The sequence below is a fragment of the Cervus elaphus genome, chromosome 12 (assembly GCF_910594005.1).
Source record: "Cervus elaphus chromosome 12, mCerEla1.1, whole genome shotgun sequence".
In the NCBI taxonomy this organism is placed as follows: Eukaryota; Metazoa; Chordata; class Mammalia; order Artiodactyla; family Cervidae; genus Cervus; species Cervus elaphus.
Genome location: NC_057826.1, coordinates 54072410 through 54096368, shown reverse-complemented (window position 1 = coordinate 54096368; position 23959 = coordinate 54072410). Strand labels below are relative to the sequence as shown.

General features: G+C 47.8%; 1 protein-coding gene across 2 annotated transcripts in view; it reads left to right on the top strand.

The window, feature by feature from the left end:
- The window catches only part of CA12 (carbonic anhydrase 12), a 62816-nt gene that overhangs the window by 34210 nt on the left and 4647 nt on the right, over positions 1-23959 (top strand). For both annotated transcript variants that reach the window (XM_043918902.1, XM_043918901.1), the window contains exons 3-8: positions 7531-7710; positions 8600-8742; positions 12459-12554; positions 13392-13455; positions 13680-13837; positions 15375-15501. In XM_043918902.1, the coding sequence (XP_043774837.1) occupies positions 7531-7710; positions 8600-8742; positions 12459-12554; positions 13392-13455; positions 13680-13837; positions 15375-15501 (768 nt within the window). The remainder of the gene's footprint in view (positions 1-7530; positions 7711-8599; positions 8743-12458; positions 12555-13391; positions 13456-13679; positions 13838-15374; positions 15502-23959) is intronic.

Genomic DNA, 23959 nt, shown 5'->3' with positions numbered 1-23959 from the left:
ATGAGACAGCTGGGGCAATTGAACATGCACTGGATATTTGATGACATTAAGAAATCACTGTTAAAAGTTTTTAGATGTGAAGATGATATGAGGTTATTTTTAGAGAGTTCTTACCTTTAGTTGTATATAAGCATCCACAGATTTTCTTCAAAGTAATCCGGTCGACGGAAATGGATGAGGTGGGGGCATGGGTAACACTAAATCTGTCACGAATAGATGGGTACATAGGGCCATTCTACTGTGCTCTTTACTTTTGTACCTGCTTTAAAATTTTATTGTTTAAATTTTAAAACAAGACAAGTTCTCTTTAAAAAACCACATTGACTCTTTTAGGCTCATGGATGTACTGGGGCTGCGTGCATCTCAGAATGTGAGACAGTGAGACTGCCTGTCATCCCATAGTCAGTCTTCTCTCTGACCACCCCTGCAGGCCTGTGAGCTCTAGGATTTCTGGCTGTGTTTGTCAGTCTATGGGCTTCCTTTCAAGGAAGGCTTCAGTGTACTGGTCTGATCTATTCAGCAAACAACTTACTGCATGCCTCCTTTAGCCCAGAGGTAATTTCTACCTCTGCCTCCAGGCCCTCCCCTCCCTTGCTCTCTTTTCAGGGCCACACTCCATGACTTTCTTCTGGAACCATCCTTCCTTATCTGTTTCCTTTTCCTTCTGCATGGAAGTATGCGGAAGTCTCTCCATTAAAAAACAAAAATGCTTCTCGTCACCCTCGTCACCCTCATCTTCCTTCACACATGCCCTTCTCCTATCCCTTTATGGCTAGATTTCTGAAATGAGCTTAAGAAACCATTCATTAAGTGTCTAGTAAATGCCACTATGTGCTCAGACACAGGGGAGGGATGTGACATTGGCTTCTAGGCTTCCAAAGGTCTTTGGAACTTGAAGGCAGAATTCTAGCCTGGAGCAGGTTTATGATAACAGTCACAGGGGAGATGGTTAAACGACAATTCAAGAAAGTGCTGGAGTAGCTTGTCCAGGACTTGAGCTTGTTTTTGAAGATGGACAAGATTTGCAAAGGTGGAGAGGAAAGGAGGCATTTTAAGCAGATTTTTAGCATACTGGCCTGACTATGGCAGTCGACCTTGGGAAGGTATGAGGGCTTTTGAAAGCCTTGACAGAGACTTCCCTGGTGGTCCAATGATTCAGATTTCGCCTTCTAATGCAGGGGATGTGAGTTCAATCCCTGGTCTTAGAACTAAGATCCCACATGCCTTGTGGCACAGCCAAAGAAAAAAAAGAAAAAAGAAAAAAATTAATGAAGGCCTTGACAGGCTAAAACTGTGAAAGATGGCTATGGTTCTGCTTTGTTTTGGGGGGCACAGGAGCAAGGCAGGGCATGCTGTGGAGAAAGGGAGTGGATGGATGGGCGCAGGGCTCCAGCTGGTTAAACCCAGCTGCAACAAGAAAGGAACCTGGCAGCCAACAAGAAAGGCTGGGGCGGGGACCCTGCAGGGATCCTTTGCAGTGTGATATGTTGAGGGAGGGGGCCTAACCCAGGATGGTAGGTGTGGTGGTGGTGATGGAAACTTGGGACTCCATGACCCACCCTGAGGGCAAAGGATGGACCAGACTGGCCTGGCTCTGAGATTTTGAGCCTTTGAGCCTTGGAAGAGTGGGGTCATTTGTCCTCTGACAAAGCTTAGCACCATGAAATTGAGATCTAGGCCGTAACACATCAACCAACTGCACTCTGTGGACATTATCTGAATCCTGAATTTTACAAACAACCGTTATAAAAGATATGAAAACAACAAGGTCCTGCAGCATAGCACAGGGAACTATAGTCAATATTCTGGGATTAAACCATCATGGAAAAGAATATAAAAAAGAATGGGTATATGTATAATGAATCACTTCACTGTTAACACAACCGTGTAAATCAACTACACTTCCATAAAATGAAATTTTTTAAAGATAGGAGAAGAGGAATGAGGAGTTTTAATTACAGTTATTAAAGATAAAGATCATCTATTTCAAATAAAAAGATACAAGATACTTGGAAATTTTTAAAATTCTGCCTGGTTTTAGTAAGACTAAGGAACAGTTAACTTTTTGAGTGCGGTAATGGTTTTATGTTTTTGTTCCAAGAGCCCTTGTATTTTAAAGACATGCTGAAATATGCACAGATGAAGTATATTCAGATTTGTTTCAAAAATCATCCAGGGTTGGGAAGTGTGGGTACGGTAGAGATGGAGGCAGATTGGCTAAGGGTTGTTAGCTGTCAAAGCCAGGGGATGTGGGGCTCACTTTGCTCCTCTCTTTACGGTTCCACACATTTGGCATTTGCCCTGAAACCATCCTGGTCCTTGGGGTAACAACAAGTCTTTACTCTGGGCCTCAATAACACCTTGCTGGGAAGCATGAGAGGCGCTTTGAGCTGTGCAACGTTAATCTCCTGTTACAGTTCAAAACAGAAATTTGGCCCGCTTCTGTTTTGCCTCAAACAGAGAAATTCATGAACTAGAAATAATGCCTTGATTTTAGTTGGGAAAACAAACAGCGAGATCCATATGATCTCCTTTTTATCACGATCTTGGGAGGAATCTAATCCATGGAAGAGGGAAAGCCACAACTCAAGAGAAAAGTCACATTTTGACGGTAGCTAGAAATGCTTCTTTTGGAAGCGTCAGTCCTGGGAGAGGTTTTCTGGTAGCACAGCCATTGGCATGCGTGTGACAGCTGAGAACAAGCTACAAGCCAGGGCTGTAGCTGCTGACGAAAAGGCAGAATTAGAGCAGCAACAAGTCACACGTTGCCCACACAGCAGCTGGGGGCAGAAAGGAGCCGCTGCCGACATGCCCGACGCTGGGTGCCTTGGTGCACCCCCCACCCTGGCACCTCTCTCACCTACAAGTCAAAGAGATGGGAGGCTGCTCTGACAATGTCCCTAGCTGTGTAAGAAGGGGACACAGCCATCACATGCTGGCAGAGGGTCCTGTGAACTCCAATAAAATCCCAAACTTGGCAGATCATCTCCTAAGCCAGGGGCCAGCAATTGGATTTATCTTTCAATGAGTGGCTTCAAACAGAGCAAAACCTCATGCAGGTACACGAGAAAGCTAGGAGTGTAAATTTTGAACCTGAGCAAGTGACATCATTTTTCATTTCTTTTTTGATAGGAAAAAAAAAATTATGTGGGGGAATAGAGAGAAGCTAGGGGGATTAATATAGGCACTTACTTCCCTGAGAGGAACAAGCACAAAATTAGCAGGAAAATCCAGCTCAGTAAACATGTGAGGGCCTGCTTTGTGCCAGGCACTGTGGCCAAGGCAGGGATGAATGAGACACGGTCTTCGCCTTCAAGGAGATCACGGGAGGGAGAGGAAACGGGCCTGGACAAAATCTCTCAGATAAACCCTGAAACAGAAGGGACACAAGTTCTGTGATCCAGGCAAGGTAACTCTGTTACTAAGCCAAAGTCTGACTTTGGGCAAATCACTTAATCTCAATTTTTCATCTGCAAAATGGGGCAGTTTTTGCCTTGTGGACCCCACAGAGTTGTAGAGGTTTAAGGACCAAAACCACTAATATCATCATCACTATCACCACCAACCATAATGAGGAGGAGGAGAAGAAAAGGCTTTCTAGACTCTGCTGCCCTAAGGGCCTGTGATGGGCACTCAGGATGAGCGGCCCCCCACCCCCACCCCATGGTTGGCAGCACAGGACCAGCCTGGGGAACAGCAGTGCCCTGTGCCCTCATTTCCACAGCTGGTTCCCACTAGGCACCCCGTCACATGCCCAGGAGCTGCCTTGGCGTGAACAGTTTTTTCCAACCCGTTCCAACTGGCCTGATACAGAGGTGAAGGTGCTTAGTCCCAGCAATCTTAGTAAATCTGAGCTTGGGAGCCAGAAAGGATCTTCCAGAACATAGTGTCCACCCCTCTCATTGGTACAAAGGGTGAAGGAGACTTAGGCAGGGAATGTGACCTGCTTGGGATCACTCACGGAGGGGTGGCGGTTGAGGGGGTGAGTAGGGGGGAGCAGCTGGATCTAGTTCTTTAGACTCTCCGGGTCCAATACAGTCACTTCTCTTTCCTAGGAATTTCTCTTTCTCAACCATGAATTCTGCTGCCTTTTTTTTTTTTTTTTTTTTAATATTTATTCCTTTGGCTGTGCCGGGTCTTAGTTGTGACATGTGGGATCTAATTCTCTGACCAAGGATCGAACCCGGGCCCCCTGCATTGGGAGGGCAGAATCTTAACCACTGGCCCATGAGGGACCAACCAGGGAAGTCTCTCTGGTTTCCTTTTATATCCTTAGTCTTTTCTGCTCCCAAACACCTAATATAGCCAACATCCAAGGAAAATTACTTAGGACAAAAGAAAAATTCCTCCTGATAAAGCTTCCTGAGCTCTCTGTTCTCTGGGCGCTTTCATTCTTTGGGGATTATGTTTACTCAGTGCCTGTTACGCACGTGCTTGCCATCACGATGTGGGTTCACAGACATGAAGTGGGAGGGCCTGGGCCTCTCTTTCAGGAAACCTTCAGGTGAACCCCTGCTCTGGGAAAAGACAGTTCTTTTTATTCAGTTCCCTTTAGCTACGGGATGAACAGCTTTGCCACTTCTTCACTTCCTGAGTTTCTTCCCTTAAGGCCTGTCTGGCAGCTTCTGTCACCCGGGCCGCAGGCCCAGATGCTGCTGTGAGCAGAGCAAAGGCTGGCGGCCTCGTTCTGGAAGGCTTGCCACCGGTAGCTGCACCTCCTCCTGACCCTCAGGGTTTGCATGATAGCTCTTGATAGCTTCACCTCTGTGAGCTGCGGTCTCTAAGGAATTCGGTTTTGCCCTCAGCTGAGTAACCGCCCTGCTCCGGTCTGCTCCCTGGAGTGACTGCCTGGGTGTCCTCCAGCCTTCCTCTCCCCTAGTCACCATCTTGGTGTAGTTTAGTTGCCTTGAGGCCAGGGCTTTGAGGCTGTGGAAATAAAAACAACACAGTCCAGTAGAAACTATGATATGTGAGAGCTGAGAAAACTGGTGTCCAGTGAGAGGCTGAACTAGAGAGTCTGGAATCCCTTCAAGTTCCACCATTTCTGAAATCTCTTCAAGTTCCAACATGTCTGAAAAGGTATACCTGAAGGTTGACAGCCTGAAGAATTAGAGGATTCCTCTGTGTGTGTCCAGACACAGGGCCAACTCCTCATACCATCTAAAAAAAAATTTTTTTTCCCCTCTATTTATTTACTACTTCCAGTGCTCTCCCGTGCCTCCTGAAGCTCAAAGTTTCTCCTGGGATAATTTCCCTTAAAGCCTAAAGAACTTTCATTCACATTTCTTAAAGAGTATTTCTGCTGGTCACAAATACTCTAGTTTTATCTGATAATACTTATTTTCACTGGTTATAGAGTTCTGGGGTTGACAGTTTTCTTTCAACATTTTAAATATTTGTTTGTTTATTTATTTATTTTGCTGCACCTGGTCTTGGTTGTGGAATACAGGATCTTTACTTGCAGCACTGGAATTCTCAGCTGCAGCATGTAGGATTTTTTTAGTTGGGACATGTGGAAAACTCTTAGTTGCAGCATGTGGGATCTAGCACCCTGACCAGGGATCGAACCGGGGGCTCCTGCATTGGAAGTGTGGAGTCTTAGCCACTGGACCACCAGAGAAGTCCCTCCTCATAGCATTTTAAATGAACGTGGGCACCAAGTTTTGCTTCTGACTCTCCCTACTCTGCAGTTAGAGAACAAGGTAGTAGGGGATGGGGATTCTGTGAAGCGGGCACACACACACACACTCTCTCTCTCTTTTGAAACAATGCTGTGGTCTATGGAAGAGTGCCCAGAAGTGGTGTTCCTTCCCCCCACTCCATCTCAGTCATCTTTCCTTGTGCTGAAATACTGATGAATGAACTCCAGGTGGCAAACCTTGATTCTCAACTCCTAGAGAGCCCACAGGGCACAATTGTTCCACTCCAACGAGCCATGACCTGCCAGTTATTCGCTTTTCTGGAGAAACTTCAGCTTGAAAATCCATTTAATTACCATGGGAGATAATCTTTTAAACACAGCCTGACATTCTTAAAAGACTTTTCCCTGTGGGAGTCAGAAATTTTATCTGCAGTGGGATTGGATTGTTTATTTTCATTTCCAGGGGAAGGACTACTACCTGGTAGTTAGCAAGAAGCCTGAGCCCTGGAGGGTTTATTTGTTAAGTCTGTTCCTCCTCACTGCTAGTTTGTCAATTAGATTGTAATAATTAGTTTGTAATATTGTCATTCTTTTCCCCAGTGTAAACACTGCATTTAGTTCTGTGATTTGGGTGATAATTACTTGCTATCTTTCAAGTTTCCCTATCAGGTTGTAGGGTTTTTACTTACTCTAGACGTGGGTATTCAGAGTCAATGTTCTCAAGGGTTTCCCATCAGGAAGATCATAGTCTAGAGTACCAGCCTCAAAGACCTACCTGGAGTTGTAGTCAGTTAGACACCAATTTTTCCAGTGTGGGACTTTCCAGTGGATTAAATAAATTCTTCCCTGCTAGAAGAGGGGAGGGGACCAGGGCAACATAGGGGTAGGGGCGTAAGGGGTACAAACTATTAGGTATAAGACAAGTTACAAAGATATTATACAACAAGGGGACCATAGCCTATATTTTGTAATAATTTTAAATGGAGTATAACCTTTAAAAATTGTGAATCACTATATTGTACACCTGCAACATATAATATTGTACAATATCTATACATCAAACCAGTCAATCCTAAAGGAAATCAACCCTGAATATTCACTGGAAGGACTGATGCCGAAGCTCCAATACTTTGGCCACCTGAGTTGGCAAAGAGACAACTCAATGGAAAAGACCCTGATTCTGGGAAAGATTGAAGGCAGCAGGAGAAGGGGGTGACAGAGGATAAGATAGTTGGATGGCATCATCAACTCAGTGGACATGAGTTTGAGCAAACTCTGGGAGATAGTGAAGGACAGGGAAGAGGGGCTACAGTCCATGGGGTCTCAAAGAGTTGGACACAACTGTGACTGAACAATGACAACAACAAATACATCAATTTTTAAAAGTACCAAAGGGAATAGAGCCAGAGATTTTAAACTGAACTTTTAAAAAAAGTAAGAAAAAACTAATTTCCTTTGCTTCTAAAACACAGAAAATTAAAAAAAAAATTCTTCCCCACTAGAATGCAAGCATGGGTGGCCCCAAGACCCAGAGTAACTCCGCTTATAGTAGGTGTTCAATATACAGATGCTAAATTGCTGAGAGTCATGAAGTCTTCTTGTGGAATGGATGTGTACCGGGTTGAAATATGAACAATGTACAGAATAAATTGGAGTCCCTGCCATGGGACTGCTCTGGCCCCTCTCTCCCCACATTACTTCAAAAGCAAACCGTCTGGAGGCGTTTGCATGCCCTGATTCTGTAGGCTGGGGTCCCTGGACCCTGAAGAACATACCTCTGGGGATTAGGAACAGAAAAGGAATAACTGTACTGCACACAGAATTAGAAGGTGAGGAAAAAACTCTAGTGGAAAACTGATTAAGTCACGGGCTTGAACCTCGCCTTCCAGGTCCTGACGGGGAGAAGAGCTGGTCCAAGACCTACCCTTCCTGTGGGGGCCTGCTGCAGTCCCCGATAGACCTGCACGATGACATCCTGCGCTACAACGCCAGCCTCGGGCCCCTGGCCTTCCAAGGCTACAACCAGTCTGCCAGTCCGCAATTTGTCCTCACCAACAATGGCCACTCAGGTGAGGGAGCGACCCCGGAGACCTGCAGTGCTGGCTGAGCTTCCCTTGGCTCCCTGGCCTCCTGAGTCTGCTGGGTGGTGGCGGGGGGTGCATTCTGATGAGGCACCCAGGAAGGAGAGCAGAGGGGAGCCCTTGAGGGATCCTTGGGCCACTCTCTGCAGGAGACACTACAGACCCTGGGCTCAGGTGGTTCTGCTGGGGAAATACCTCTTAGAAGCAGCACATCTCTTGGGGTGGGATGAAGGAGTGGGGAAAGGCTTGAGCCCCTTGACCTATTGATATGGTATGAGTGTGAATTCTGGGGCATCATGAATGACTCAAGGGGTCACACAGTTCCCTGGGGGGCTCGCCCAGGAGTCAGACCAATCTGAGTTTGAATCCTGGCTTGACTACTTATGAGTCACGAGACTCTGGATAAGAATTTTAAACTCTTGAGGTTTCATCTGGAAAATAGGCATATTGACAGGTACTGTAAAGACTAGAGATTCTGTATGTTAACATTCAGAATAGAGAGAAGCTTCATAAATAGCAATTATTATTGTTGTCGTTATATAATTCTCAGCTTGGCAGATACTTCACTGTAGGTTCCATCTTCATAGCCAAGTGTGTAACACATGGATATGTAAACAAATATCCATCTATTGGCTAAATTAGTTCCTGCCATCATTTCCCAAGGGGAACCAAGAAGGTGCTGCTGCCACTGGAATTGTTTTAGTGAAAGGGGGACATTCTCAGAGAAAGAGCCCAGGTTTCTGAGCTGCACCTCTCTGGTCCCCACCTCGCTGCATCCCCCTGCCTCTGTCTGGGCCCTGGACAGGTGATGCCAACCTGCTCTCAGTTAGCACCCAGCTGGCCAGGGCTCTGAAGACTGCCCCTCCTCTCCCTGCAGTGAAGGTGAAACTGCCCAAGGACATGCAGCTCCGGGGCCTCGGGGCCCGCTACAATGCCTCGCAGCTGCACCTGCACTGGGGGGACAAGGATGACCCTCACGGCTCTGAGCACACTGTCAGTGGGAAGCACTTTGCCGCCGAGGTGAGTGGGGTGGCCCAACTGGCAGAGGATTCCTGGTGGTGGGTGGTCTGGCACTCTTCCAATTGGCTGGTGTGCAGACAAGATCAGAGCAAGGCGGGTGGCGTGGGGGGGTGGCCTTCATGCTCCGCACACCCACCCCAGCTCTGCCGACAGCACAGGGAGGCAAAGCCACTCCAGCCACGCTGCAGCTCATCTGCGGTGTCCCGCTTCCCTTCCTTTCCTGAACTTGCAGACTTTTGTCTCCAAGTCTTTTACTGAGCGATGCTACTCGGGAGGCAGGGCTCCCAGGGTGGCACAGGCAGACACACGCCCTGTTTCTAGACATCACCCTTCTGTGCTCACAGATTAAGATCCCACCAGCTTGTCTGGCCGACCCATCCCACTGCCGTGTCATACTGGGCTAAATGCTCCCCCAGCTTCTCAAGTTTTCTTCACACATCTTGCTGTTTACATGGGTCTTTCCCAGCCCATCTTTCCTTTCCCTGGGCATGGGCTGTGCTTGCAGCTTGGGGACCTGGGTTCAGGGTCACTCTTTTCTACCTGGCCACAAATCAAGGGATGACTGGCATTATAAGACACAGGGCATCATGGCAAGCAGAGACTCACTGAAGATAGCCTGGGACATCACCACAGTGCAGTGCTATGTGGCCTGGAGGTGCTGCCCCAAATACCAGAGCAAACAGGAAGAGGAGCGAGAGCTTTGCTTCTGCACTGCAAGTGTGCAGAGGAGGGTGGGGGTGGGGGGGGGGTGGTTGAGTTGCTCCATTTCAGAGCTCCACTGGGATTGCACTTGGGCGTGTGGTTCTGAATGTTTACAGGGCAAGAAATACAAGGAGATAAATGCTACTGATTGGCCAGTGGAGCCCGTGATAAATAATGACACAAACATTCTCCTCTGTTCTTAAATGCTGAACTGCTTAAGATTTAGTCTAATTAGTTATAAGAGGTGGAGGGGCTGTAACTCTGGCCCAATAGGATGGCCCTAGTGGAGCTGCACGTATTTCAGATCAGGTCCCTCTCTGAACCTCCAGGACTTTGTTTCTTTCAGCCTAACTGCAATGAGGAAGCCTCTATTTTCCCAAGGGGAGTAAAGGAGTTAGGGTGTAGGCTGAGAGGATTTAGGCACTTAAAAATAATCATTGTATTTTCTGCTATTAAGCTACATCATGAGACCAAGAGCTTGGTGAAAATGGACCATAAATGTCAATAATACAGAAAAAACATCAGTGAAAGTGAAAGGGTTAGTCACTCAGTCATGTCCCACTCTTTGCAACTCACCAGGCTCCTTCCTCTGTCCATGAGATTCTCCAAGCAAGTATACTGGAGTGGGTTGCCATTTCCTTCTCTAGGGGATCTTCCTGACCCAGGGACTGAAGCCAGGTCTGCTGCATTGCAGGCAGATTCTTTACCACCCAAGTCACCAGGGAAGGTGACCCTAAAGTGGCAGATTCTTTTATGGAGGGCCCTTGAAAGTGTAACAGTTTTTCTGGATTGAGTTTATATAAGAAGACTCTCTTGGGAATTTTGCTGGTGGTTTAAGACTCTGAGCTTCCAATGCAGGCGGTGTGGATTCAATCCCTGGTTGGGGAAATATGATCCCTCATGCTGTGCAGTGTGGCTAAATGAATACATAAAATAAAAATAACATTAAAAAAGATAAGCCTCTCTTAATCCTCTCCTCAGGGAACTGCTTTCTGTTTGTATTAGTCTTCACTTCCTCTTGATTTCATCTGAACAAGTGAGAAAAGTGCTAAAACTGAACACAAGCTCAACAGTCAGCAGTAAAAAGAAATAGGGATATAGGACCTTTGGGGTTTTAGCCACATAGAAGTCTGGACCATTTCATAAAGCAGTGCCAAGACAGGATGGCGTGCGGCAGTGCAGAGGCTACATCTTTTGGAGGCAAAGATGAGGAAGCAGGAGCCCCTAAGAAATCCTTCATAGGGGACCAATTGAAAAAGAACTAATTGGATTTAATTTTTTTCCATTAGAAAAGGCCACTTGAAAAGTGGGGAACATTGAGCTGTATTCATTAAAATATGCTTGAATTCTATTTATAATCACATAAGATGGAAAAAGAGATTAATGAAGAAAAGGAAAAGAGATAAAATCTCAGTATGTTATAGTCTCAAGAGACAAAGAATCAACAAAAATGCATGTGATCATATATAGAGAGATCATCTACTAATACAGTTTTTTTGGAGGACAGGTGATGCCACCTTGAGGATTCAAAATCAGGTTAAACATTGTCAGAGAGACTTCCCTGGTGGTCCAGGAGTTAAGATTTCGCTTTCCAATGCTGGGTGTGTTGGTTCCATCCTGAATGGGAAGTTAAAATCCTACATGCCTCATGACCAAAAAACCAGAACATAAAGCAACAGAAGCAATACTGGAACAAATTCAAGACTTTAAAAATGGTCCACATCAAAGAAAAACAAAAACCAAAAAACCTTTTCAGAGCTTGTCATAATAATGTCTTGATGATTCCTGGACTGTTTTTTTTTTTTTTTTTTTTTAATTTTAAAAAGATGGTAACAATAACCCAATATGCAAAACAGAAAAAGAGACACAGATGTACAGAACAGACTTTTAGACTCTGTGGGAGAAGGCGAGGGTGGGATGTTCTGAGAGAATAGCATTGAAACAAGTATACTATCAAAGGTGAAACAGATCACCAGCCCAGGTTGGATGCATGAGACAAGTGCTCAGGGCTGGTGCGCTGGGAAGACCCAGAGGGATGGGATGGAGAGGGAGGCGGGAGGGGGGATCGGGATAGGGAACACATGTAAATCCATGGCTGATTCATGTCAATGTATGGCAAAAACCACTACAATACTGTAAAGTAATTAGCCTCCAACTAATAAAAATAAGTGAAAAAAAACAACTTTCTTTAAGAGCATTTTAGGTTCACAGAAAAATGGAAAGGTACAGAGACTTCCCATATACTCTTTGCCCCCAGCAACATGCATAACCTCCCCTGTTATCAGCACCACTCGTCACAGTTTACCTAGACTTTTTAAACCCCAAATTTCTCAAAAACATCTCTTTTCTTCACTTTTATAATGACAAATAATTTCTACTTGGGGAAAAAAAAATGAGTTTAAAGTAGTATTTTGGAGTCTACATTCATGCAGTAACATTTCTGTTGCTTGGTCTCTTCAAATAAAACCTTTAATAAAAGCCATGTTGTTACTGTCTCCACCTGAGGGGTCAAAGCATGTCCTGCTCTAGGTACAGAAACGATTAACTTAACAGTTGGAGGTTTACTGTCTCAGCCTTCAGATCCAAGTACAGAGTGGCCAGGCTGAGGTCAGGCAAATCATGTAGGACCATTTTGCCCCAGGTTCCAGAAAAAGTAGGAAAAATGACCAGGGAGAAGTGCTCCAATGTATCCAGGTGTTTTCGCGGCTGGTATAAAAGCCCATTTGTTCATTTATTCAGTATCTGTTGTGTACCTGGCATGTTTCAGGCACTAAATTAGACACTGGCATATAATGAGTGAATAAGATGGACAGACTGCCCTGCTGGAGTGTGTAGTCTAGAGAACTGAGGGAAAAGAGAAAGCTGGAGTGGCCATGAGGTGAGGGTCTGAGAGGCCTAATCTAGCTGGGGGTGGAGGTCCCTCCTATTGGATTCCAGTCTCCTGTAAAAGTGAAAGGTTCCCATGAGTCGCTATCCCTGATGGACAGCAGCTCATCTCATCTCTCCCACTGCAGCTGCATATTGTCTATTACAACTCGGACCGGTACCCCAATGACAGCGTCGCCAAGGACAAGCCAGAAGGCCTCGCGGTCGTAGCTGTTCTCATAGAGGTAAGAGATGTTGAGAAGGACTTTATCTGAGATTTGAAATAAGGAGGATGTCAGACTCAACATTTGGTTCCACACACACCTGTCCCATTTTGGCTGTGTCTTGACTCTGGAGCAGGGGGTATTCTCCCATAAAGTTTCCTTCTCTCTTGGCCTAGAGGCAGCACTTTCTGTGGCTGGACAGCAGAAATGAGCATGTCGTAGGTGATGCTGGAAAACTGAGTCCTAATCCTCAGCCCTACTATACAAACATGGAATTGCCTGGTTACAGACCTGTGGGGGTAGGGGACTCATTCACTGCTGCCCCATCCAGATGCCTGAACCCCTGATACAGTTCCCAGTATCCAAGCTCCATCTTTTATCTGGACCCTGGAATAAGTTCTTTTCTGAATCCCAGAAAATGGGACTAACTCATGATTCGCTTGCACTGTTCCCCCCAATGAGACAGCACATACGCTGTTTCTCCACGTGCTTACTTGCCTGACTTGGCTGGCATTCACTCAAGCTCCCTTAAGTCCTGATTAGAGGACATGTGATTTGTGGCCTTCAAGGTCACAGCCAGAGAATCAGGAGCACAGCTATAATTCTTGCCCTTGGGATACTCAACCCTTAGTGCCTTGAGCTGGAAGCAGGGTGTCCTAAGATGTAAGAGGGCAGGACCATCACACCAACCCCCTAATGGCCTAGTGAAGCATCATGACTGGTCAAGTGTATCCTTCAGGGAGGATCTCAGCAGTGGTGATCATACACCCCCAGCAGAGCTCTTCCATTCACAACTGTCAAGCCAGGCTCAGCCTATTGAATTCTGTCTCTGTTCAACGTGCCCCATCTCTGTTACAGGTGGGCTCCTCCAATCCAGCATATGACAAGATCTTCGATCACCTCACAGCTGTAAAGTACAAAGGTGAGGGGTCCTTATTGCTTATTCACCCTCTGCTGGAGAATAGCGTATTTGCTCTTGGGTGACCTGAAAAAGAATACAGGCAAGGGACAGGTACTGTCTGTGACCAGGTCCTGGAACCAGGTGGCTCAGAATGGGGCTAGTTCACGTTCCAAGGCTGTCGTAGGCTCAGCTCTACCTCTGCCTTGGGGAGGAAGGTGACCTCGTACCCCAACATGTCTCTGCAGACCAAGAAGTGTTCATTCCGGGTTTCAGCATAGAAGAGCTGCTGCCGGAGAGGCCTGAAGAGTACTACCGCTACAGAGGGTCCCTGACTACACCTCCCTGCTACCCCACTGTGCTCTGGACGGTGTTCCGGAACCCTGTGCAAATTTCCCAGGAGCAGGTAACTGTCCTGCTCTTCCTTGTCGTAGACCACGTGGTACCTCGGACCCTGCACTGCCTGCATCATAATCAATGACCTGATTACCTCACTCAGAGTTTCATTGGTAGCTATTCAAAACCTCTCCAGATACCACAGGGGCCTGGAAGTGCTTTGGAAATCACAGGCTGAGCTTCAAAAGCGGAGCTGTCAAGTCAATTGGGGAGAATGAATCTATCTCCGCAGTTCTTTAAATATGAGTTGTTAAGCTGTGTTTCCTAACCTGTCCCCCAGTGGAGAGTGTTCATCTCCCAGGCAGGAAAGAGCATGGCTCCTTACCTGGGGCAGAATAGACAGGATCAGGTTAGATGGTTTAACAAACCCGGGGTGGGGGGTGCAGCCATAAGGCAGTGAGGGTCTCTGCCTTCAAGAAGCTTATGTGAGTGTGTGCCTGGTGAGTCACGTCTGACTCTTTGTGACCTCATGGACTGTAGCCCAACCAGGCTCCTCTGTCCGCGGGATTCGCCAGACAAGAATACTGGAGTGGGTTGCCATTTCTTCCTCCAGGGGATCTTCCTGACCCAGTGATCAAACCCACGTCTCTTATGTCTCCTTCATTGGCAGGCGAGTTCTTTACCACTGGCGCCGCCTGGAAAGCCCTCAAGAAGCTCAGGCTAGTGCAAAACTGGGGAATGGAATCCTTAGCAATCATCTCTAACCCTCTCATTTCTTAGGTGATGAAAGTGAGGGTTAGTGAGTCAAGGAGACTTTGGGGTCACCAGCCGGTGAGTGACGCAGCTAAGGCCCAAGGTAGAGCTGAGTTCCAAGTCACTGCTCGTGTCTCTGCTCCACAGCTCAAATTCATCAGGAGGAAGCCTGGCTGCCCAGGAGGCGGGTCTGCCTGCTGGCTCACAGCCCCACCACCTTCATGAGCCCAGCACAGCGCTCATTGCTGCTCCTCCCTTTTTACTGTGGAGTACCTGAGTAACCTCGATAAATGACAGCAAATAGGCAGACAGGAATAAAGACATGATGAATCAAGAGATGAAATGATTGGGGAGGCAGTAATGTTCTAACCCAGAAACTGCCTTGGAAACAGTTATATAATCTATGCGTGTGCATGAAAATACCACGAAACTAGTAGTCAGATGACCTGTAAGGTTCTTGCCTGCCTTTTTCTGTTCCTTTTGATGGGACCATCAGATTAAGCTCCAGGCGCCTCTAATTAGATTGGGTCCTGAATGAGGCTCAGGAGAGGAATGCAGTCTCTTTGGGAGGTGGGGGAGCCCCTCGACTCCCCAGGTTTCCCTCGCTGTAGGGCAGATTTCATGTGCAATCAGGAGCTGACAGTACACACCCTCCTGGTGGCCCTGGGAAGTGGGAAGACACGTGGGCCAGCACTCAGACACCCGCAGGGGAGGGACAGCTTTCAGCTCTCCCACCACCTTCTCAGGGGTCTCCTGCCAGGCCTCAGAGGTGGGATCTGGCGGTCCTTTCCCTTGAGGTCAGGCAAGGGGGCATCACTCTGCCTTCAGGGGGTGTTTCTGCTCTTTCCCTACAGCTGATGAAGTTGGAGACAGACCTGTACTGCACGCACATGGATGACCCATCCCCCAGAGAGATGGTCAACAACTTTCGGCGGGTCCAGAAGTTTGACGAGAGGCTGGTGTACGTCTCCTTCCAACAAGGTGAGGAGCTGTGGTGTGTGGGCAGTGTGGTGCCCCAATGTCTGTTCCGTATGAAGTCAGGTGCCCTGCCCTTGGGCATGGTCACTCATGCCCTTAGCAGGTGGGTTAAGAGCACTCTGGCTGCCAAAGGAGCCAGCTATGTGAGGAGCTACTGAGTGTGGGTTTACTGAGGTCTCCCTTCACTGACCTTGATTTCTTGAGCCTTTGTAGAGAAGCACAAGCCAGGGCCTCCAGGCACACGGACCAGAATCCTCATTAAGTCCAGCTGTCTCTCACAGATGGGGAAGAGAGAGATACACAAGTAGGACCCTTTTTATGAGATCAAACACTGAACTTCTTACAGGCATTCTTGGCATCAAGGCCCATCTTTGGCCTTGCCAGGTGATTCATGGCACTAGCACCACCAAGGTCCAGAGTTGCTCCTTTTGGAAAATGTATATAACCCATGTCTGAGCACAAGCAGCTCATGATCTAATGTAGCAGGGCCCATTAGACAAGAAAGTATCTTCAGAAGCGCCTTTTGTCTCCTCTCTCTGAAGCTTGCACAGGCACCCAGAATCTATATGGAATGAGACATAATAGTTTGGTTTCTTCCTGAGCGGCAGAAGCTCAGTTCTTCCCTCTAAATCTGTAACCATAACTCCCCAGATGGACATTTAACATCTTGACTTGCTCTGTATCTACATGAAGATGGCTGGAGGCTGGGGGCCCAGGGAAGGGGGAAAGAGGCCCACATTCTTCAAATCTTCAAGTTCACTTTCTCACTGTAGACTCTTGAGCTACCCCTAACTTGGGACTCTTGAGTGGTCAGGAGAGGGGTTGGTCCATGGAAGTTCCACTTTATAACATTCTTTTCCTCTTCTTCTAAATGAAGTGAGTGGTAGTCAAGGGTTATATGGAAATACTTCAATTCTTAAATAAAATAAAACTCTTCCTGGAGATAAGAGACTCTGCTGACATAGATCAGGTAGAATTTTGCTTGTGATTCAAGGATAACAGTCAGTTCTGTTCTCTGCAGTAAGTCTCTATAAGTCACAGAGGATAGGGTGACAGGAACATCCTCCCCATCCCCAGCTCCCAGTCAGGAGACTTGGGTTCAAGGTCACACCTTGTTTCCTCCTGGCTGCATGATGTGTGAAAATAATGTCCCTTCTTTGGCCTTGGTTCCCTCAGCTATAAAGTGACAGGCTGGACTAGGTGAGCTAACATCCCTTCCGTGCTAATGTGTTCTAAGTGAATACTAACAACTGCCCATCCTGACTTTACATTGCAGGGACAGTGTGTGAGGGCAGTTACAGAGGATCAGAAGAAACCGTGCAGGAACTTGACATCCAAAAGTAACCCCCACGTGTATGAACATGGGGATAATTAGCCATCTTCTTAGACCGGCTCAGGTCTAAGCTGGCGCCTGTAGAGCGGGAAGTGCAATCAGGCTGGTGGCAGAGCGCTTCAGTAGACCTTCCCAGGCAGGCTGGGGGAGCTTAAGGGGCCTTGAAGCAGATGGCCCCTTAGGGCCATTGGAGATCACAGCCCAAATGCAGCTTTGCCACCACCTGTCCTGCATAACTCACCTGGAGCTATTGCTCCCAGAAGCGGGGCTGGGCTCGCTCCTTGGAGTGAGAATCCATAGCTGTCCAAGGCAAACCTGTTCATTTGGAGGCTGATTATAGAAACTTGGCTAGAATTCTCCCCTCCCTCTCAAGTCCCAAAGACTCGGGCAGCTAATGGGGCTGTTTCCCCAAGAAGCAAGGCTGAGTCAGCCCCAAAGAATGAAGAACCAAACCTTATCCTCCCAGGGGCACCTGCCATTCACAAGAGCCTTCTCACACCAATGTGGAACAGGTCAAAGACCGTAACGTGCCCTTCAGGTTGATGGGGTGAGCTTGTTTGTCAGCAGGAACCTTGAGCAATTTGGACTCAAATTGTCTGCACGCTCTTTCACTGGGACATGTCTATAATTAGGGGCTGGTTTAATTCAGGGTCTTCTCTGAAAGTTAACAGGAACTATGCAGTTGGACAATGAAAACTCTGGAGTTTTCTGCCAGGAGAAAAGTAATGTTAAGAAAATCCTTTAAGAAACAAAGTACATGGACTTTGAGAGGGGGGATCTAGGGTTTAACCAAATTGGAACAACTGAAACTGAATCACTGAACTGGACCCTACTTTTTCCCTAACCATGCTGGAAAAGGAACACAGAACTTGGTTTCTGTCCTTAAGAGGTATAGAGTCTCTGATAGCCCTAGGGCAGGGTTTCTTAGTCTTGGTATGTCAATATTGGCTTTCGGAGCTGGATGATCTTGTTGTGGCAGCTGTCCCGTGCACTGTAGGATGTTGAGCAGCATCCTTGACCTCTACCCATTAGATACCAGCAGCATGTCCACCTGTGACAGCCAAAATGTCTCCAGACGTCAAGTATCTCTGGGGAGGAGGGGCAAAGTTGCCCCTGATTGAGAACCACTGCACCAGGCATTTGTACAATGACTTTTCCAGGCCCAACACTTTTCCCCACTCAGGTCACAGAATTCTAGGATTTTATATCACATGCCCTGGTCTTCATTCTATTCTAACCTTGTTTCCCATCTTCCTTTAGAATTTGAGTATAATTGGGTAGGTCCAAGGCTAAGAGATGTAGATGAGAGAGAACTATTCACCTTCAAGGAAGCAAACAAATCTCTCCAGCAGGGGTCCAGATGCCTCTGAGGCAGCAGCCCGAATCCCCTCCTCATTCTGCTCCGTCCCTTCTGTATGATTCTTTTCTCTCATGTATGTTGTTTCTTCCCGTCTGTGGTTAGAAGGCCCACTTTTGGGGGGAGAGGTGAAAGCCGTGCCAGGGCATTTTTTTCAGCTCTTAAAAAAAGTCCCTCTTCCAAGTGGCACACATGAAGTCTTGAGCTGAGGCGGGGCGATAAGACTCATGTCCTCAAGGTGGGGTCCTGGAGAAAACCCATCCTGAGCGCATCCGGATCTCACAGGAGTCAGATGCCCGATGTGAGGATAGAGAGAGATGGCAGAGGCAGAGTTACACAGCCCAGGGGCCCAAGTCTTGGTTTCGAGAAGCTGGCCTCTTCCCAGCTGAACACTGGGCCCATAGGGTAGTAAAGCCAGACCGATTAAACCCAAATACTGATGTTATCAGGCTCTCTTCTCAACGTGTCAGGGCAAGGGAAACTCGAAGGACAAGAGGGAGCCAAAAAGTTTCTATAATCATGTCTTTAGTGTGTTTGAGCTGAGCTAGCGCAGGTCCCACACCTCACAGCCCGGAGCCAGCTGAGGTGAACCTTAGACAAGAGAGCCGGGTGGTCGAGGGGTAGGGCTTTCACACTCAGCCAAGCTGTGGAGTAGCATGGTTAGAATGTGCTTGACCCTCAGGGACCTGGGTAGTTTCATAAAATGTTTTAAATAGAGAGAGTGAAAAAAAAATCTTACAAAGCTAAGATGGCTAATTATCTAATATTTTGAGAACAGAATGTATGCTTTGTGGTTATTGACCTTGTGTCTCTAAAAGTTCCTATTTATTAATAAACTCTATTAGGTGAAAAACTATCAATTCTTTCTGGTAACCAAATAAAAGACCAGAAGAGTTCCCACCTACAAATTCCCCTCCACACATACAGGGTCTGAATAGTCAGGAATAATCATCAAATGTGCTAAGAAATGGAGTCCTAGTCACACCTAATGCAGTTCATCACGCCACGTGTTACTGAGCACGCCCCACGTTAGCCCCATGTTTCTCTTCTATGGTGGAGAAGAGAAAAAAACCTCACCAGGGATGTTCTCTTCACTTCCAACAAGCCTCTGGCCCAGACAGGAGGAAAAGGGGTCAGGCAGAAACCTGGGACCACCATTCATGGTCCAGCATCAGTTGAGCCTTCCAGGGTGTCTCCCCTGCCTCCCCCATACTGCCCTATGGCGTCTTTTGCAAGCTGAGGCTTCACGTGTGCATGCTACAGACTTTTTCATATATGGTTCCCTTGGTCTGAGATGCCCTGCACTTCTCCCACCTGGAAAATTCTGTCAGGACCCAACTCCAATCATATCCTGCCATCCTTCCCCATTCCCCTGAGGGTGACCTACAGTCTCCTGCTTCTGTGTGGCCAGAACACAGTTATAGTTCTCTATACCTCTGTTACAGTTCTTAGCATAACACAGAGTAATGATCTATTATCATGTACAAAAAAAAAAAAAATCTATATTATCCATAGACTGCAAGCCCCGAGAGCAGGGACGATGGGCGTCTTACACGTTTTTTGTGCCTGGTGCTCATTGCAAGTTTGAAAGAATGGAGCCGACTCAGCTCCCTTCCCCTCCCCCACCAGTGTCTTCTCTGCAGAACCATCTGAACAGAAGTGTGACTGGCTGTCAAGTTTTACTTTTAGGAAGTCTTATTTTGCTTTGCTGTCAATTTGCCAACAGCATTGAAATCAATCTGCTTGTTGCAGAACATATAAAGATCAGAATGTAGCTGTCAGTGTCAGAGGCCTGGGAGGGAGCTGCTGAGAGGTGCTGTCTGGCCTGTCCTCCTCTGACTGACAGGGATGAGAGGTCCCAGCACTAGGCAATCCTGCAGCCCAGACAGCCTGACCCACCACAGCCAGCAGAGAGCATGAGGTGCCTGCTGCTGCGTTGTAACCCATGCTCATTGTGCCAGGGTTGAGGCCCCTCAGAGCAACATGGCTCTCTCTCCTGGGCCGGCATTCCTGCAATCTGGAAGGCAAAGCTCTCAGACCCTAACGTGGGTCATAGAAAACCAGCTCCCTCGTGTAATCTGGTGGCCTCTTTTGGGCAGACTTATTTGTAGAAGCTATTTAATAGGTTCCATTGTGTTAAGAAAAAACTCCAGTAAAATATATCCTTTTAAGATGGTTATGCTCTATGGTTATAGAGGGCATCTTTTACTTTTCTTAACAAAACATCCTCCAAAGAGAGGACCAGCATTGCAGTTGCTTGAGTCTATGACTTATATTAAGCATGATAATAAGGATTTTACCAGCTGAAACTGGATTTTTATATATTTAAACTCTCAAATCCCTGCTAAACCAAAATGCTCCCTGCCTCTTGTATAAGACTGGAGCCTTAAGACATATGTAATGTGTACATCTGTAATCACTATGGAACATGTCACCTACCGCAACAGCCCATACTTTAATACTTTGAAAAGGATTGTATTCCTTTTTATTCAAAATTCTGTTTGAATAAGCAGAATTGCAAATACACCTAGAAATTGCTAGACTTGTTCCAGGAACTTTGAGCTGTATACAGGAGGTGCTTGTTCCTCCTGCTGGACTTTTTCTGTGTGAGAACTTGAGGCTTCAGAAGACCTCACATGCAGTTAACCAGCCTCTCTCGGTCCAGCAAGATACCAGTGGAAGACACAGCTCCTGAGCCAGCCAGAACAGGTAGTTGTACCCTGTGACGAGCAGCATGTCGATCTCGGGGGTCTGAACCTTCCCCAGTGGGGCATGCGGCACTGGGGTTCTTCCATATCTGTGTGATTCCTTCTGTGCGTCGTACTGTCCCACCTCTGCTTGCCCTGACTCGTACCAGAGCCCTGTCTGGAGAGCAGGCGGCTCTCCCATGTCTGTACCGTGTGTAACCCTTCTACCAGCTCTGGAGCCCCTTTATTGCATTCTCATCCTGTGGCTCTCGTGGGCCATTGCCATCAACCAGCCTGTCTTGTTCTTCCTGTCTGTTCTTCTGTGGGAACTCCCTGTCTCATTCGCCATTCAGAAACCATTTCTTTGTTTAATCAATCTGCAAATGAATCTCTGCCCCTCCCTGCACCATCTGTGATGCCCATTCTTTGCACCATCCCAGGGGCTCTGCAGGGATGCAGGTTTTGGCTTCTCTCAGTGGGTGCTAGTCCTCTAGTTCCCCCATCAGTTCTCCTGGTGCCTTTTGTGACTTCCCCTTGTGGCGGGCTATAGTCTACATGGTCACAAAGAATTGGACATGACTGAAGCGACTCGGCATGCATGCATGCTTGCCCTGCAGTTATCAGATGCTCTGACTTCTGCCGCCCCTGGGACCTAAGAAGCCCTGTGCTGCATCCAGTTGCACGGAGGAGCCGGGCTCCCTGAGGCTTGGTGCTGTCTCACCTGCAGGGGAGAGCATCCAACATCACTGTCCTGTCCTGGGCTTCCTGGCAGGCAGAATTCCTACCAGGTGCTGCCCTCGCCACCATTTCTCTTCCCAAGTGGCTTATATGCTTCACTTGCTCAGTCAAGCTGCTTGTTTTTGCTGCATCAGACTCTCGGCTGTGAAGCCTCTATCCCAGAATCTGGGGATTTCCTCATCTTCCACCTGCTTGGTCTTGTCTCACTGTTTCCGAGGAGAGGCCCCAACCAGTCGTCATCCAGAAGCAAGGAACCCATGTTAGAGCACCTGGATTAAATTAAGCCGTTGTTTATAGGGCCTAATACAGCCAAGGACACCTCTCAGTGATGCAGGAAAATCAGACTCTCCTGGCAGAACAGCCACCCAGCTGGGTCACGTGCTCTTGAGAAAACCCTCAGGCCTGGAGCCTTGCTTCTGGAGCCTTTGCTCTGCTCCCTAAGACCATGGCCTGGGGGCACCTCCTCTAGCCCTGGAGATGGGCTCTCAGCTGTCTGGGGGGCCTGCCTGGCTCTCAGGATGTTCGAGGTGACTGTGAAAGTGACAATTTTAGAAACATCCAGTTTGGACAGCTTAACCAAGTGGTCAGGCTTACTAGTAACCGTCTTACATGGCAAGAACTAGTTTGGTACCACAAGCATCTGGAGCTTTAGGAACAAAGAACGGAAAGTGCATTTCATCAGAAAGGCTTGGGGAAAAAAAAAAAAAAAACAACCACGACCTGTTGGGGTTCTTTTCGGTGGTGCTTGTTTTTAAGATCCTGGAGGCCTTGGTTACTTTTAGGTACCTTAAAACAAAACAAAACACCAAATTATAGTGTGCAGAGGCCACAGGCCATGTAGAGAACAGAGCATGTGCTGCACAAACACGTGATGCACTCCCCAGGGAGAGACTCATGTCCGAGGGTCTCCCCAAGCCACAGACTGGTCCTTGGGTTCAGGGCAGGGAATCAGGCCAGGGGAGCCACGTTCTTTGCCACCCAGGAGGCTGTGGGATGCCAGTGGTGGCTGGCAAGAACCAAGGGAACAGGCCACTCTGTCCTCTGTGGATGGCTCCTAACCACACCTGTTCCGGTCATCCTTACAACAGCCTGGGGCCACCCAGGAAGCCAGACCGAGGGCTCCTAGAGCCCAGGCTTGGACCAGTGAGGTTACAGACTCAGTATGAGATTGTGGAAGAATATAGTAGGTAAAGAAGATGGGGCTGATAGCTCCAGGAGAATCAGCCAGACTTGAAGGGGCCAGATGGCAGGAGAAGGGGTGAGCAGAACCTCACTCTCCAGTCTCAGGTCTGGTTCCTTGGGGTGTCAAGGGCCCCAAGGGGAGGTGGTCCCTGGCCCTCTGCTGGCATCTCAGACTTGGTCGGGCCTCTGTCACCTCAGTGGGCTCTGTGGGCACAGGCTCTCCTGAGTGTCTGGCTGGGTGGCTACCATCTGCACAACTCCAGCTGCCAGCGTGAACTGGAATACCCAACCCCCAGCACCACACACACACATAAGCTAGAAGTTTCTACTGAAATCAGAAAACCAGTGGATAAGCAGGTCTGTGTAAGCAGAGACTTTCTGTAGATGGAGGGTATGACTGGGAGGATGAGGAGTCCTGAGAGCCTGCAAGCAGCTGGGGTAACCTGGGGGCTTCGTGACTGGGCTCCTCTGTATTACCCACGAGAACGGATTCACCCATGGCCCTCCCTGGGGAGGTCTTTAGCAGGCTGACTATAAGCTTTCTCCTTAGATCACTGGGCACTATTTTAGCCCCACTGAAGACCTCTAACTCACCCCGTTCATCCCCAACAATAACTCATGGAAGAGGACACAGTCCTCTGGTTCCACATACCAGGGAAGGGAGGCTGGTATGGTGGATGGGTTTCTCCAGTTTGTCCAGTGGAACCAAAGTAAAAACAGAACAAAACCACAGTAACACTGGATGGGGATGGACGTGGAAGTCTGGTGACAGGTTCTAACCCAGCTCTGCCAGCCCGAGCCAGCCAGCACCTAGAAAGTTCTTTGCTGAGGACGAGAGGCAGGTGCCAGGGAAGCAGATAAGAGTCTACCCAGATAGACTGATTCTTACCCTTGCTCACCTTTCAAGTTGGCCACATTGGATGAAAAGCTGAAGTCTTACCCGAGCAGAGAGACTGCTGTGATAAAGGAGCATGGGGGGAGGGTTCACGGTGTGAGTTCCCTGGGTGGGCAACTCCTTCCACCTGAGCCAAGAGGAGCATCCCCAGAAGGCTGCATTAGCTCTGTACCTCCAACCAACCCAAGGGAGAGCGTCAATCAACACACTGGTCAAATCTGCCATGGTTTGCCTCGGTTAACTTCCAATCTTTTCCTCTCCCCTCCGAA